Source organism: Numenius arquata, chromosome 3 (assembly GCF_964106895.1).
Source record: "Numenius arquata chromosome 3, bNumArq3.hap1.1, whole genome shotgun sequence".
NCBI lineage: Eukaryota > Metazoa > Chordata > Aves > Charadriiformes > Scolopacidae > Numenius > Numenius arquata.
Window position 1 is genome coordinate 37,734,733 of NC_133578.1, and position 12,752 is coordinate 37,747,484.

At 47.2% G+C, this 12,752-nt stretch overlaps 1 protein-coding gene across 1 annotated transcript; it reads right to left on the minus strand.

The window, feature by feature from the left end:
- Window positions 1-589: 589 nt before the first annotated feature.
- On the minus strand, window positions 590-10,222 carry LOC141463454 (nucleoporin NUP35-like). Its single transcript, XM_074145839.1, has 9 exons — window positions 10,066-10,222; window positions 7,264-7,379; window positions 6,503-6,572; window positions 5,752-5,893; window positions 5,334-5,403; window positions 5,115-5,243; window positions 4,340-4,465; window positions 3,896-3,969; window positions 590-935 (listed from the first exon to the last, which is right to left on the minus strand). The coding sequence occupies exons 1-9, from the start codon at window positions 10,220-10,222 to the stop codon at window positions 590-592; spliced, it is 1,230 nt and encodes a 409-aa protein (XP_074001940.1).
- Between the last annotated feature and the right edge of the window lie 2,530 nt (window positions 10,223-12,752).

The window sequence follows — 12,752 nt, forward strand, 5'->3', positions numbered from 1 at the left end:
GGTTCATCCCTGGGGTCGTATGGGGGTGGTAGATTATCTAGGGGCTCCCACTTTTCTTCTTCCTTTTTCCCTTTCTTTTCCGCAAGATCCTTTGCCGTATATAAGGTGCGAGACCCTCTCCAACAAAAAGCACATTCGCTTTCCTCCTGACTTGCAGGCTTCTTACTATTTACACATGAATTCAGAGCCTGACAAACCCAATCTTCCCTGGACCCAAACTTTGGCCGATGCAATGGGTCAGACCTAATGGGTTCTTTAACCCATTCAAACACACAGTACCGTACCGTCCTTTTCTTATACTAGGCCTATATCCCATTGTCTTTTCCCCGGGTACAACCTTGCCCCCAATTCCCAAGCATCACCTTTAAGGACTGTGAGGTGGAATGCTCGAGGAGGGATCCTTGGATCCTTCTTTTTCTCTTAAAATCCCTTTTCCTAGGCCTATTTCCCATTATCTCTGTTTCCCGACGGACACCGTTCACCTGGAACCTTTTCACTTCGCCCCTTCTCCGGCCGGTCTCCTCACGGAGGAGCGGAACTGCGGTTAGAAGGGCTCCACACTGGCTTCGCAGATAATTCTGCGTCTCATTCACACACTCTCAGCCCCGCTCTCCCAGCCGCCCGAGTAATACCGAACAGTCGGTTTTCTGACCCGGGTCCCGTGCACAGAAATTACCAGCTGCCGCGCGTAACTCGGTTCCGTCAATTCATCAGCTCTTCCTTCCCCCTTCTTCTTTGCTTCGAGAGTCCTCCCTCCGGACAGGACCCGCTGCCCTTCACGGAACGAGACAGTAGGTTGGAGACCGCTGAAATCAGCCGGGCGCGCCTCTCCGCTCTCGCTGCCCCGTCCTGCAGAAACAGGGGTGCTGATCCCCGACGAGCCCCCACATTGTGAGAAACGCTCGCTCACGAATAAAACGCAAAGAGGACAAAGGCTTCGGAGCAAAGATAAAAATTTATTAAAACAAAATGAATGAGTCAGCTGAGTCGGGATCCCCCCCCGCTCCCCAAAAGAGGCACACCCAGTTACAGAAGTTCAGGTATTTATACCTTCCTGTCCCTTCTCCCATTGCTTCGGTACTTCAGGGCTCACTTTCTTTCGCCATCGGTGAGCCTGTCACAGGCTCCATCCACTCTCTTTCCTTTTGAGGAGTTGTTCTCCTAAGTTACCCGATCCTACCCACGCCCCCAGCAACCAACCTCCTCCATACATCATCCCTCTCCGTGCCAAACGGCCAAAACCCACAACGTGGCTGAAGCAAAACCCGAGTTCATCTCCCACAACCGCATCGGGTAAAGAGCCCATCAGGAACTTTAGGCCCCGAAGGAAGGCATCAGCTCTCAGAAACTATTCCATTAACTCACAACCCTAACTGGGGAGATACGCAGGCTTTCTCAAATGCCTTTCTGCCTGCAGAGGAAAGGAGAACGGCGTTAGATTAGAAAGAAGAGGGAGGAAAAAGGAGCAGCAGGAGAATCCTCGTCAGTGCCTGCCTTTGGGGGAGGATCCAGACTGGGATGCGAATGCTGGGCTGGGAGAGGCTGAACTGGAGCAGTCTCAGGAGCTAATACTATCTGGAATACAGTGTGGGGTCCCAAACCCAAAGAATCCCTCTAAACTATAGGAAGAAAGTCCGTCGGCGCTTTCTGAGAAATTACGTGAAGCAGCTGAGAAGTGGACTGATTGGAGCCATACGAGGAGGCAAATCAGACAATGTTCAGCGTGTTCGATGCGTGACCTGCCTGGACGCGACGACCAGTTTGCTCAGTTACTAAGCCTCCAGACAGCCGGAATTCAGCAGCACTTCTTTTCAGGAGATGGTTATAGGAACCTCTCCTCGTACAGCTTAGTGGAGATTTATTTGCAGGCACAGACAAACAAGCATGCCAGGGAGTTTTAGGACTCGCAACCCTACTTTCCCCTTCAACCCTAGAACACCAGCAGCGGGACACAGAATCCAAACAGGAACAAGACAGCACAATTAAGCTACAGCCCTGTACCCCATAAACAATTTTGGACCATCTTCAGGGTTCAAAACAAAGAGTCTCTTAATAATAACTGGGTAATCCACACTACAGAACTATCAACCTACTTGAGTCAAAGAAATCCATAAAAGAAGACCAAAAGTCATTCACAGGGCTTTTAATTACGTATTCATTTCTAAAGGTAACTTCACCAACTGAACTCTCATTTATAAACACTAACAGAAAGTTGACAGGACTGGTTACGCTTTGATACTAACAACAGGAGCTAGCCCTGAAAAGGTTTACTTGAAGACCTTCCACGCATTTCAGAGACCCTTCAGACATGTCATTCTCCACATCCTCCGCCCTTTCACACACGGCCCCTGTACACTCATACAATTAATAACGATATTATCAGGCACACTTTGCAACAAAGCTGTGTGGTGGTTTGTGCCGCGTGGGACCGGAACATTCTCATACGTAGAAAACCCAAACCATCGATGCCGGGGTTTAACTAGTGCTCAACACTAAGGCAACGTGTGAAGTCTTAACCAGCAGTCTTTACCAGCAGAAGCCACCTCAGAAAAATTTCTTCATGATGCTGTCCGGAAGTGCGCACACTTACCTGTTCTGAACTCTCTTCTCCTCCTACTTACTACTTCCAGAACCAAGTAAACAACATCCGCTGCTCCCAAGTGCTTTTCCTCTACAGGAAGCTGCAATGACCTATCAGTAAAAGCATTCCTCAAGCTATGAGAAGCAAGAGACTGAGGCAAACAACCGGGGGGAAAAAGCACCAACTTAGCACACTTCAAAATCTGGTACTTTGGGGTAAAATACGTCAGCCAAACTACCGGCTTGGGCTCCAACTCCTTCCGTATGCATTTAGGGATAAGCCATACCATAGGATGTCAGGCTCAGCGTATAAAGCCGGGGGAAGGAGGAGGGAGGGGGAGGTGTACAGAGTGAGGATGTCTGTCTTCCCGAGTCACCGCTACGCGTGATGGAGCCCTGCTTTCCTGGAGACGGCTGAACACCTGCCTGCCGTTGGGAAGCGGTGAATGAATCCCTTGTTTTGCTGTGCTTTTGTGCGTGGCTTTTGCTTTACCTGTTAAACTGTCTTTATCTCAACCCACGAGTTCTTCCTCACTTTTGCTCTTCCCCTTCCCATTGGTACTACTTCAGTAAAAATCAGCAGCATCTGCTCTGCTGATCACACTTCAGCAAACATTTGGCGGCATCATACTAAAGAGTTAGGAAAGACCATTTGCAGTGCTCTTAACAGAACTCACACCTGTTGAAAAAACAACCTAAGAAAAACTTTATTTAGCATTATCTATAAAACAAAGAGTTAGAAGGTTGCTATGACATTTAGAACATGATGCATTTACAACAGCAGATAATTATAAAACAGCAACAAATGCTAGCAAAAACATTGACATCACAAATGCTAAGAACAGTCCCTTTCCCCGGGAGCCAGCTGGGCATAGTGTTCTTCCTCCAAGGAGCCCAAGACCTTTCCAGGAGGAAAAAAAAAAAAAAAAAAGAAAGAAAGAAACAAACAAACAATAAGTTTCAAAGCATCAGTACATAAAGCTGCCATTTTAAACATTTCCAGTTTACTGGGAAGAAATTTACAGAAATTAAGGACAGAGGAAAAATGTCAATGCTGACAGGTTTTCTACAATCAGGCAATCGGAGCACAAATGGGAAAAAAGCTCTTCTATTTACAGTTACTCCGTTTTCAAAACCATGCCTACGTTGCCATCATTTAAAGTGCAAGCTACATCTCTGCTGAATTAACTGAAGGCACAACAGGTGGGATGTAAGTTAAAACACTGCCACTGGTAGTCATACAACTAACCACGGATGCCAGTGGCGTATTTCCAACCCTGACCCACTTAGTGTGTTACGTCCTCCTGTGTATTACCAGCCAAACACATATCCCAGTGCTTTAGATACAATGCTCTCACCTTTCCTAGGAGTCTGTCTTTCCAAAAACACCTAGAAGGAAGGGAGAAAGAGGAAGAGAGAAAATAAAGATCATCGGTTAGCGCTTTTTTAAATACCCAGGGTTTTTTCTTCTCCCAAGTGCTGCTATATTTTGACAAAAGACGTTTGAAAGATTTTCAAAACCTCTGGAAACATGAAATGAACTTAATTTCTTCATTTTTTTACTATTATTATCACCATTATTATTATTGTTGTTGTTCCGACTGAACAGAGTGAGTTTGTACTTGAAGCACACCTTTAAGGAAATGACAGGAGGAGAAGATCAGGGCTAAGCTCACACTGAGGTTAATGTGCGTACAGGCTCATACAGCTAAGAGGAGGCAGCACAAAGAAACACACGCTTCCCTTTCCCTTAAATTACCTGATAGTGACTGGCGCAAGCTTTACACGCAAGAGGTCTCATTGTGGGAAACCTTGTCGTATGATTTATGTGCTGTACTGCTGTGCCATCAACGGATGTAGATGTAGAGCTTCTTGCCATCACACTCTTAAAAAGAGGGATAATATAATGTCAACAAGTACTAAATAGCAGGATTTCAACCTTTATTATCTAGCATTATTATTTGAACGATCTAGCTCAGGATCCAATTAGCCCAAAAAACAGCCTGCCCTACCCCAACCACTATGGAAAAGAAAGGAAGGTGGCTCGGTGGAGGCAGGGTGTCTTGCTCACAAATTCTCAGTCAAACGGACCAGGATAAACACAAGAGCCAGAATCCCATGAAGAGTCCCATAAAAATGAGGAACGAGGGACAATTAGGAGCAAGAACAGTCTCCATCTGCCACCACGTATCTACGGCAGCCCCTAGATGCCACCAGTTCCAGCCTAGGAAACTCTTTGAGCTCAAGCGTCTCCTATTGTGTGGTTTCACTTCAGATCAGGTGCAGCAACACCATCCTGTGCACTAGAACTTCCGAGCAGCACAGAGGTTTCCAAGCGTGACCCTTCTCAGCAGGAAGCCCTGTCAAACACTTCAGAAAAACTCGTGTAAGGTACAGGAGACTCTACCTACTGAACTTAACTTCCCAGGCAATTTGCAATTCAAAAAGGAAAAAATAAAAGATGTTGAGGCAAATAAAGAGAAAGTCATAAAACAGAGCGCCTTCTACTTAAATACGAGCAGCTGTTAACTCACTTTATCTGTACACGGCTTGACACCAATCCTGATGCAGTCACCAAAAATTCTTCCGTCTTTGCTCAAGGCTTTGCGGGCTTCAAGCTCAGACTGATAGCAAATATGCATCCAGTTTCCTGTGTTGGACATCTAGAGGAGATTAAGGCACCACTGTGACATTCAGCCTTTTAAAGAAGGAGCCAGAACCTTTCCAGAAATGAATCCCAATCTAAGACATACCACGTGCTTTAATATGTTTCCATACTGAGCAAACTGATGAAGAATGTAGGAAGCTGATGCTTGACTAAACCTGAATGATGAAAAAAAAAATATGCAAAAAGTTACAATGAGTAGTTTATGAAGGCTGGTGCTACAAGAGAACCCTAGGAAGGGGTTTTAGATATCCAAAAGAGACCAGGGAATTCATGCCGTTTTAGAAGCAGCCACTTGAAGAACACTCTCTTTCTAACTTGAAAAAAATAACAGGCAGCTTATGTTCAGGTGCTTCGCTAACAGAGGTGCATTTACTGACTTTAACCACAGCTGTATTTCCGGCAGAACCTAGGAATGCCAGACAACAGCAACGCCCAAGTACCTCTTCCCACATGTTGCCAAGATTACACCCATGATTTTTCCTATACTTTGGAAATCCACTTACCCATATACAGTTACCCATCTGCCGTCAAGTTGATCCTCTGCTCTTCGAGAATAAACTGGAGCATAAAAACGATCTGGCTGAGCAGGAGACAGAGTCATGCTCCTTCGCTGCCACGCACTTGCAGGACTGAGCATACTTGGAGCTGTTAAATTGAAACGGCATTCGTTAACAAATCACTTTTGCCAGACAGACATCAATTTTGCTTAGGAGCCTAAACTGAAAGAATCAAGTCAGTCTCAAGCATTTCACTTGCTTATGGAAGACCCTGGGAGAGACTTAGTTGCAGACACAGACAAACAGCACATCAACCCAACCTTCTCATCTGCAAGCACACTAGGAAGACTTGTGACTCACAGCCCCGCTTTCCCCTTCAGCCCTGAACACCAGCAGCTGAACACAGACTCCCAAGAGGAACAAGAAAGAAGCAAGAAGCCACGGGCTCATACAGAAGATAGGAAACCTTACAAAGATGGAAGGAGACCCATCCAGCTCAGTGCCTTCACTCAACTACAGCCACCTCTGCGCTCAGTTCAGCAACACATTTTGAAGAGGGACTAAGTAAAGCTGATTGCAATTCAGTCAGAGTGGAAAAGTATTTCACATCCACATCCCTTTTGAAAAGTTAGTACAGAAAGACACAACTCCGTCGTAAATTTGCAAGGAGTTGATGCAGCTTCAACAACAGTCATGATTTTTGTCTGTTAGGCCAAGCAGTAAGAAAGTCAATTATCTATTTGGACAGGACGTCTACCTCGTCCAGGAGTTGATGCCATAGTTCCAACCAACGGGCTCCGTCCTAGAGAAGAGGTTTTTTTCATGGCCTGCAGGAAGACACAGAAAGTGTGACAAATCATTCTCACGGGTACGCTTCTCAGATCAGCTGAGATCATTTCCAAGGACTTGAGCATCAGGCAAGAACATTAACTGGTTGCCTTAAGGTCCTCCTCACTTTTCAGAGTAAGAACAGACATTCCCGTGTATATTTAGTACAAGATGATTAAAAGGTACTCATGAGAAGTTATTTGACAGTGTTTTTACATTCCAGCACACAGCCTAGCAGAGTCTGGACACGCAGGATCCTCAGCTCCCACATTCCGGCATTTCCAGCTGACTACTATAGCCTTACAAGCTCTACAAGAAGAAAGCTTAGGTAGGCTTAGCGTGAGCTTTAGGAAACAGGAACCCAAAAATCCCTTCAGTAAACGCCTCTAGTGCCCATTAAAAGAAAAGATAACGCGTATTTGGACCCTTCTGTCCATCAGCAGCCCAATACATTAACAAGAAGGGGAAAAGCTGCAACAAGTCTGCATTTGTCATGGACAAAGCACAGCAGAGGCAGGATTTGCATTTGTCATTCTCTACAGTACCGAAACGCAAAACCAGGAGATGACAGCTCCACAACTGCAGCTCGCGTTCAAGCCACACAGGAACAGGCACACCAAGCCACCAGACTAAGCAACAGCATGAGCTGAAGACTCACTGGGCACTTTTGCCAGTATCAAAGCCACTTACTGGTGTTGATGAGCCGAGGGGTACTGATCCACGGCCAAGATCATACCGGCTTCTAACTGGTGGTGGATCACGTCTCTCTTCATCTGTAGGGACTACTGCTGGTAAGGGAGATAACCCTAAAATCAAAAGGGACAAATGAAGAGCCTGAGAAATCTTGGGAGTTTTACTCCACTGCTACTTGTTCTTGAAACTTCAACAGGAAATTCAACCAGGAAAGACTCTTGTTTCTTTCACTGGGGGGTTACAAAACCACCTGGTCCACTGTGTCAGGGACAATAGAAGATGGCCCTGGTGAGACACGATGGAAACTAACTAGGCAAACTAAGTCCAGTACACGCGCCGAGAAAAACAAGGGAACTCAGTATTGTTGTTGCCAAACTATGTGCGTACCCATGAGAACCTGACCTTCAGAGAAGGAAAACAACCAGAAGAAGATGCAACAATGTGGTCGCGTATCAGAAAGCCGCTGTTAGCCCAGTCGGAGCACGAGTCTGGGAGGCTCACTGCATGCACTGGCCACGCGTGCAGCGACCCGAGCTGGTGCTTTCCCACTCGCTCCGGTGCAGGATATAAGGGGGCTGTCTTGGGCAGTGGGAGAGAGAGACACGAGCGCACTTTGAAGTTACAGGGGACGCCCTGAAGGTGCTGTGCCTACCTCCCCCCCACCATACCCATGGGGCTCCTCGCCATCCTGCTGCTCGGCGGTGCTGCTACTATCTTTGGGTTGGCAAGGCTCTCCTAAATAACTGCTGTTCGTTGGTAAAACTCTAAGTAACTGTGGTTTCTTGGTTAAACTCTCCTAAAGTAACTTTTGGTTGTTGGTAAAACTCCTAAGTATTTTTTGGTGCATTTGGGAATTGCTTATCAAGGCTTCACAATAAAGCAGAGTTAACATTTTGTTTTTCATGTGAACTCTCGTTTCTACGTTGGAATCTCTCTAAAAGAACCAGATACACCCACCAAACTCTTCAGGTTGGAATGTTCTAGGTAAGAATTTCACACACGTGTCACAACCTGCTGCCTTACACAAACATCATCTAAAACTTTGAGACCTCTTAGCAACCCCCTATAGTCACTGTCACACCCACTTGGACTTTTAAAGAAGTTCTGAGCATAGCTACACCTTCCCGGTTTAAGGCAGGTTGGAGGTGGATTTTAATTGTCTCGGAGACTAACTCCCCTCCAGCCGAGAGGCAAAAGCAAGGCTTTTAAGACTCAAGACATTCTACATGCTAAAGAACCCTACCACAGTGCACGCAGACATTGCACAGGCTGCCACATTCCCACTCTCCAAATTCCTTCCCCTCCCATTAATCTTGTAGTCAAGTAAAATGGAAGCTCTTGAGAGCAAGGATGAGCTTGCATTTAGACAGGATGAAGTTAAGGCAGCCGCTCTCCCATTTGCAAAACTCTGGGACTTCCAGGAGAGCAGGGAATTAAACCGACTGGAAAACCTTGACCTATCTCTGAACACCTTCTGTGTGTTCACCCCAAGGGGTAAAAAACCTCACACTAATAAAAACCAAACCCAAAATAACCCCAAACACTCCAAGAAGTATTACAGCGGATTCTACAAAGCACTCTCCTCCCAGCAAGTTTTCAGTTACGGGGACATACTTAACCACGCCTTTGGGGAGGCCTGTGTTAGTATCCGACTGCTCCCCCTTTTCTGGAGTTGATACTCTGAGGCTGGAATAAACCCTTTTAAAAACAATCAGGTGAAATTCACATGATTATCTTCAATTTCATAAATATTTCCATCAGAGGGTTGTATTTGGCCAGAGGGGGATGGCAGGGGATAGGGTTGAGGTGGGGAGCAGGGCGGACAAGATCCAGAAGCAGGAGACCCACGGACCACCAGTCAGAATATCTCAAGTTGGAAGGGTCCCATAGGGATCATCGAGTCCAATTCTGCTTGAAATTGCAAGACAGGAATATCTACAATTGTCTTGCATGTTCTTTAATTCTCAGCTTCTCCTCCAGAATGACTAGCACACTAACACCGTCAGCTATTTCGATTATGCCAACTCATCTAATGCAAGAGCTAAGATCACCCATGACGTCAAATTAAGCAGTGAAGCTGTTAACGACTCACTCAGACAGCTCAGAGAAGAAAACAGACCTGGGATACCACCATCTCAGGAACATGGGAAAGGGCTGCTTCTAGTCAGTACAAGTAGGCAGCTGGAAAGGGATTAGCATTTACAGCTGGGAAAAGTCACTACTCCAGCCCAGCTACAGCAAGCATCAAGCCTGGGAATACAACCAGTTACTGAGTTGTTGTAACTGAAACAACTGGTTGCTGAGTAAGGAGTCGCTTGTAGTTCTTCTCCATCCAGCTGTTACAAGCCGGACAATCGGTAGGTGACTTGTTAGAGTTCATCGCAAAGAAACCAGCAGCTTGCACGAGCTGCTTTTCGGCTGCCAGCAGACGTGTCTGTTTGAAACAGAGAGAAAGCACTGATGGCCGTTCTCGCAATTGACTTGTGAAGAGCTGGATGAACTGATTTGACCTTACGAGAGGTTCCTCTGACCTTCCCTGTAAACGCAACTCTTCCTGCACCAAAACTGCCACGTTGACAACACTTTTTAAACTTCAGCGTACTTGGCAGGTTTTAGCCAAACCCCAGAGAACACGCTTGAGTTCCCCGATCGCTCAACGAGTTGAGCTCATTGCTAGGAAGTTACAAAGCTACAGGAACTCAGGCCGAATTCAAGCCTGCAGCGGTCCTGTAGAGCAGCAGCCAGACAGACCAAACGTCCCCTCTCAGGAGACTCTTTCAGCACGGAACAGACTCTGACCTGCAAGCAGCGCCCAAAATTCCCACACGCTGACTGTGCGGCCGCGCAAATCGGGTACGGGGCGACCCACTGCGTCGGGTAACGCGCCCATCAGGAACTCGGGCAGAAAGCGCCCATCGGCTCCTGCCTTCCGAGAGAGCGGGGCGCCGGGAGCCATCGCCTCGGCTCCTGCGCTACCGCCAAAAAGCTCCCGAAAGCGGCCGGGCCGCGGCGGGGGGCAGAGCCGGGCAGCCTGGGCCGGGCAGCAGCCACCTCTGAGGCGCCTCGCGCCGCCCAACGGCCGCCGGCAGCGGCTCGCGCGGGGCCCAACGGCCGGGGCCCGGCGGCGCGGGGCCGAGGCGCAGAGGGCGCGAGGCCGGGGAGGGGCGGCGGCGAATTGAGGGGGTTTGGTGTTTTCGGTGCTTTCGGTGCGAGGTGTTAAGGGTCGGAGCGCACCCTGGCTAATAGTCGTGTCCCAAAGCGGGATTCAAGGCAGAGGTTTACGCTTTCCCAGTGCACCCGCAGCGGCAGCAGACACCGCAGTAGAAGCTTCCAATACTCGGTGTGGTTTAGGGGACTTTGGTGATCGATATTTGTACAGCAGAAACGCTTCCCAATCCCTTGTTCAGACTGTCCTTCACGCCTTGCAAATTGCTTTAGTTGTTTCTGAATAAATCACTATACTTCTCCTGGTCTGTCTCATACGACGTATTCCACCGATAACACCCTGAATATCTGGTAGACACACATCACCTTGCTCAAGGTCCATTAGATGCCCATCTAGGGTCAGGGGCCACAAAAGTCTCCCAGAAATACAGCAGCTCTGCAGCTGCTCCTGCATCCCGTTTTGTTACGCTGTGACAGCCTGAGCTCCTGCAAATCAACTTGTTCTCCTCTCCTGGGGCACCAGAATGCCAGCTGCCACCACTGCGCTGCCACTAGTAATAATATATAACCTGTACTAGAGCTACAGCTGTAGTGTCAGGAGGTGGACGCCACGATCCTTACGAGTCCCTTCCAACTCACCCCATTCCATCAGTCTAGGTCTTTCAGGACCTTCCCTCGTGGCAATTCTATAGAGAGCTCAAAAAACGTTTCAAGACTCACCTAGTAGGACGCTCGCTGAGGACTAAACGGTCAAACCCAAAAAGACAGTCACTCCCACCACCTCCTCCATTAAAATACTAATCTCGCAGCTAATCACTGTATATCCATCTATGAGGCTAGTTGTCTCTGTAACCAAATACATAAAGCACATTTTATATTCTGAATGAGGCAAATATCTAGGAACAACAGTAGATTCACTTCCAGAAAGACGCTTTAAGCCTTTAAGTCAAGATGTAAATTCATCCTCTCCCCCGCCTAGAATTTACCTGCAGGGAAAGCAGTTTGATACTCCTCATTCTAAAGAGCTACCACCTTTGCTAGAAACCGGAAAGCTGGCAAGTCTAAAGAAACGCACAGCAACAACAATTAATGTCTTCTTGCTGGTGTTCAATTTACCATTACCAAGAACAAAACCTATACGATTCCATATATTGGCAAGCTCCGCTGTTAATGCCATAGTCATCTGGAAAAAGTAGTCTCGTTAATATTAGACTGTCCTCTAGCCTGTATACAAGGGTGACCTCTCTGCAGTTTTTACTTCAGGACCTTCAGTCTGCAAATGAACATTTTCATATGTTCACAAGCACAATTCAATTACAAAGAAAGAGAAACCGTGGCACCTCAAAATCAATGGCCCGTTAGGATGGACAATTCTAACTCCATTTCATTGATTGACACGTGATACTACGTGCTGTCCTAGTGCAAGCCTGGAAAATACTGCAGGCCTTCCCTCAGTTTCACTGAAGTCAGCAGCACGATCTTATCCACCGCTGCAATCCTACACAGCAAACACATCAAATTGGCAAACTTTAAAAGGAGAGCTAAGAGCACTCGGTGGGAAAGCCCAGTAACTCAAAGTACCGGCCAGCCGAGACAGCACCTTCTGCAAGAAAACCTTGTTACTTTGCAGCAAAGACGATGTTTGTTGTTTTTTTTTTTTTTTAAAGAGGAAGTTTCAGAAGAGATTTGCAGAGAGAAGTGCAGCTGAAGACCTTTGAGAGCACCCTGCACTGGGAAGCAAAGCCTGGAAATCGGCACGACTGGATTTTCACCTGGCAAACACCCGACTGACCCACACTGAAATGCCACTGCGGATCCACACTAACACAGCCACAAATCAAAGCAGTAACAGTTGCCTGTAGTTTCCAGAGGACTGGAGAAAAAGCTGCTCTCTTCCCAGACAAAAGAGACCTTGATCTCAAAGACCAGGAGCTTCCATGACACACACGGTTACCCAAGACGCTCACCTCCAACAGAAAGCTTCAAGGGGGGTGCGGTGGGGGAAGTTCAATTTAGGAGAGAAAAAAAAAATCATCATTCGGCCAATACCTTTGTGCTGGTGGCATCCAAACCTCTATGACTAACTCTGTCAGTCATTTGGGTCAAGAGTTCTTGACAAGACAATGGGAGAGAAGGAACAAACGGACCTAAAACCAGGTACCCCAACCCTCAGCGGGCTGATTGTCCAAGAAACTTGGCTATACCTCATGAAATGCTCCCTGGGGGGGAACTTAGCAACTAATTGGAATATGAAAGCCACTCTTCTAGAAGTTAGGATACCCACCTCCACCTGAAGACCCCCACCCATTGAGCCAGCACAG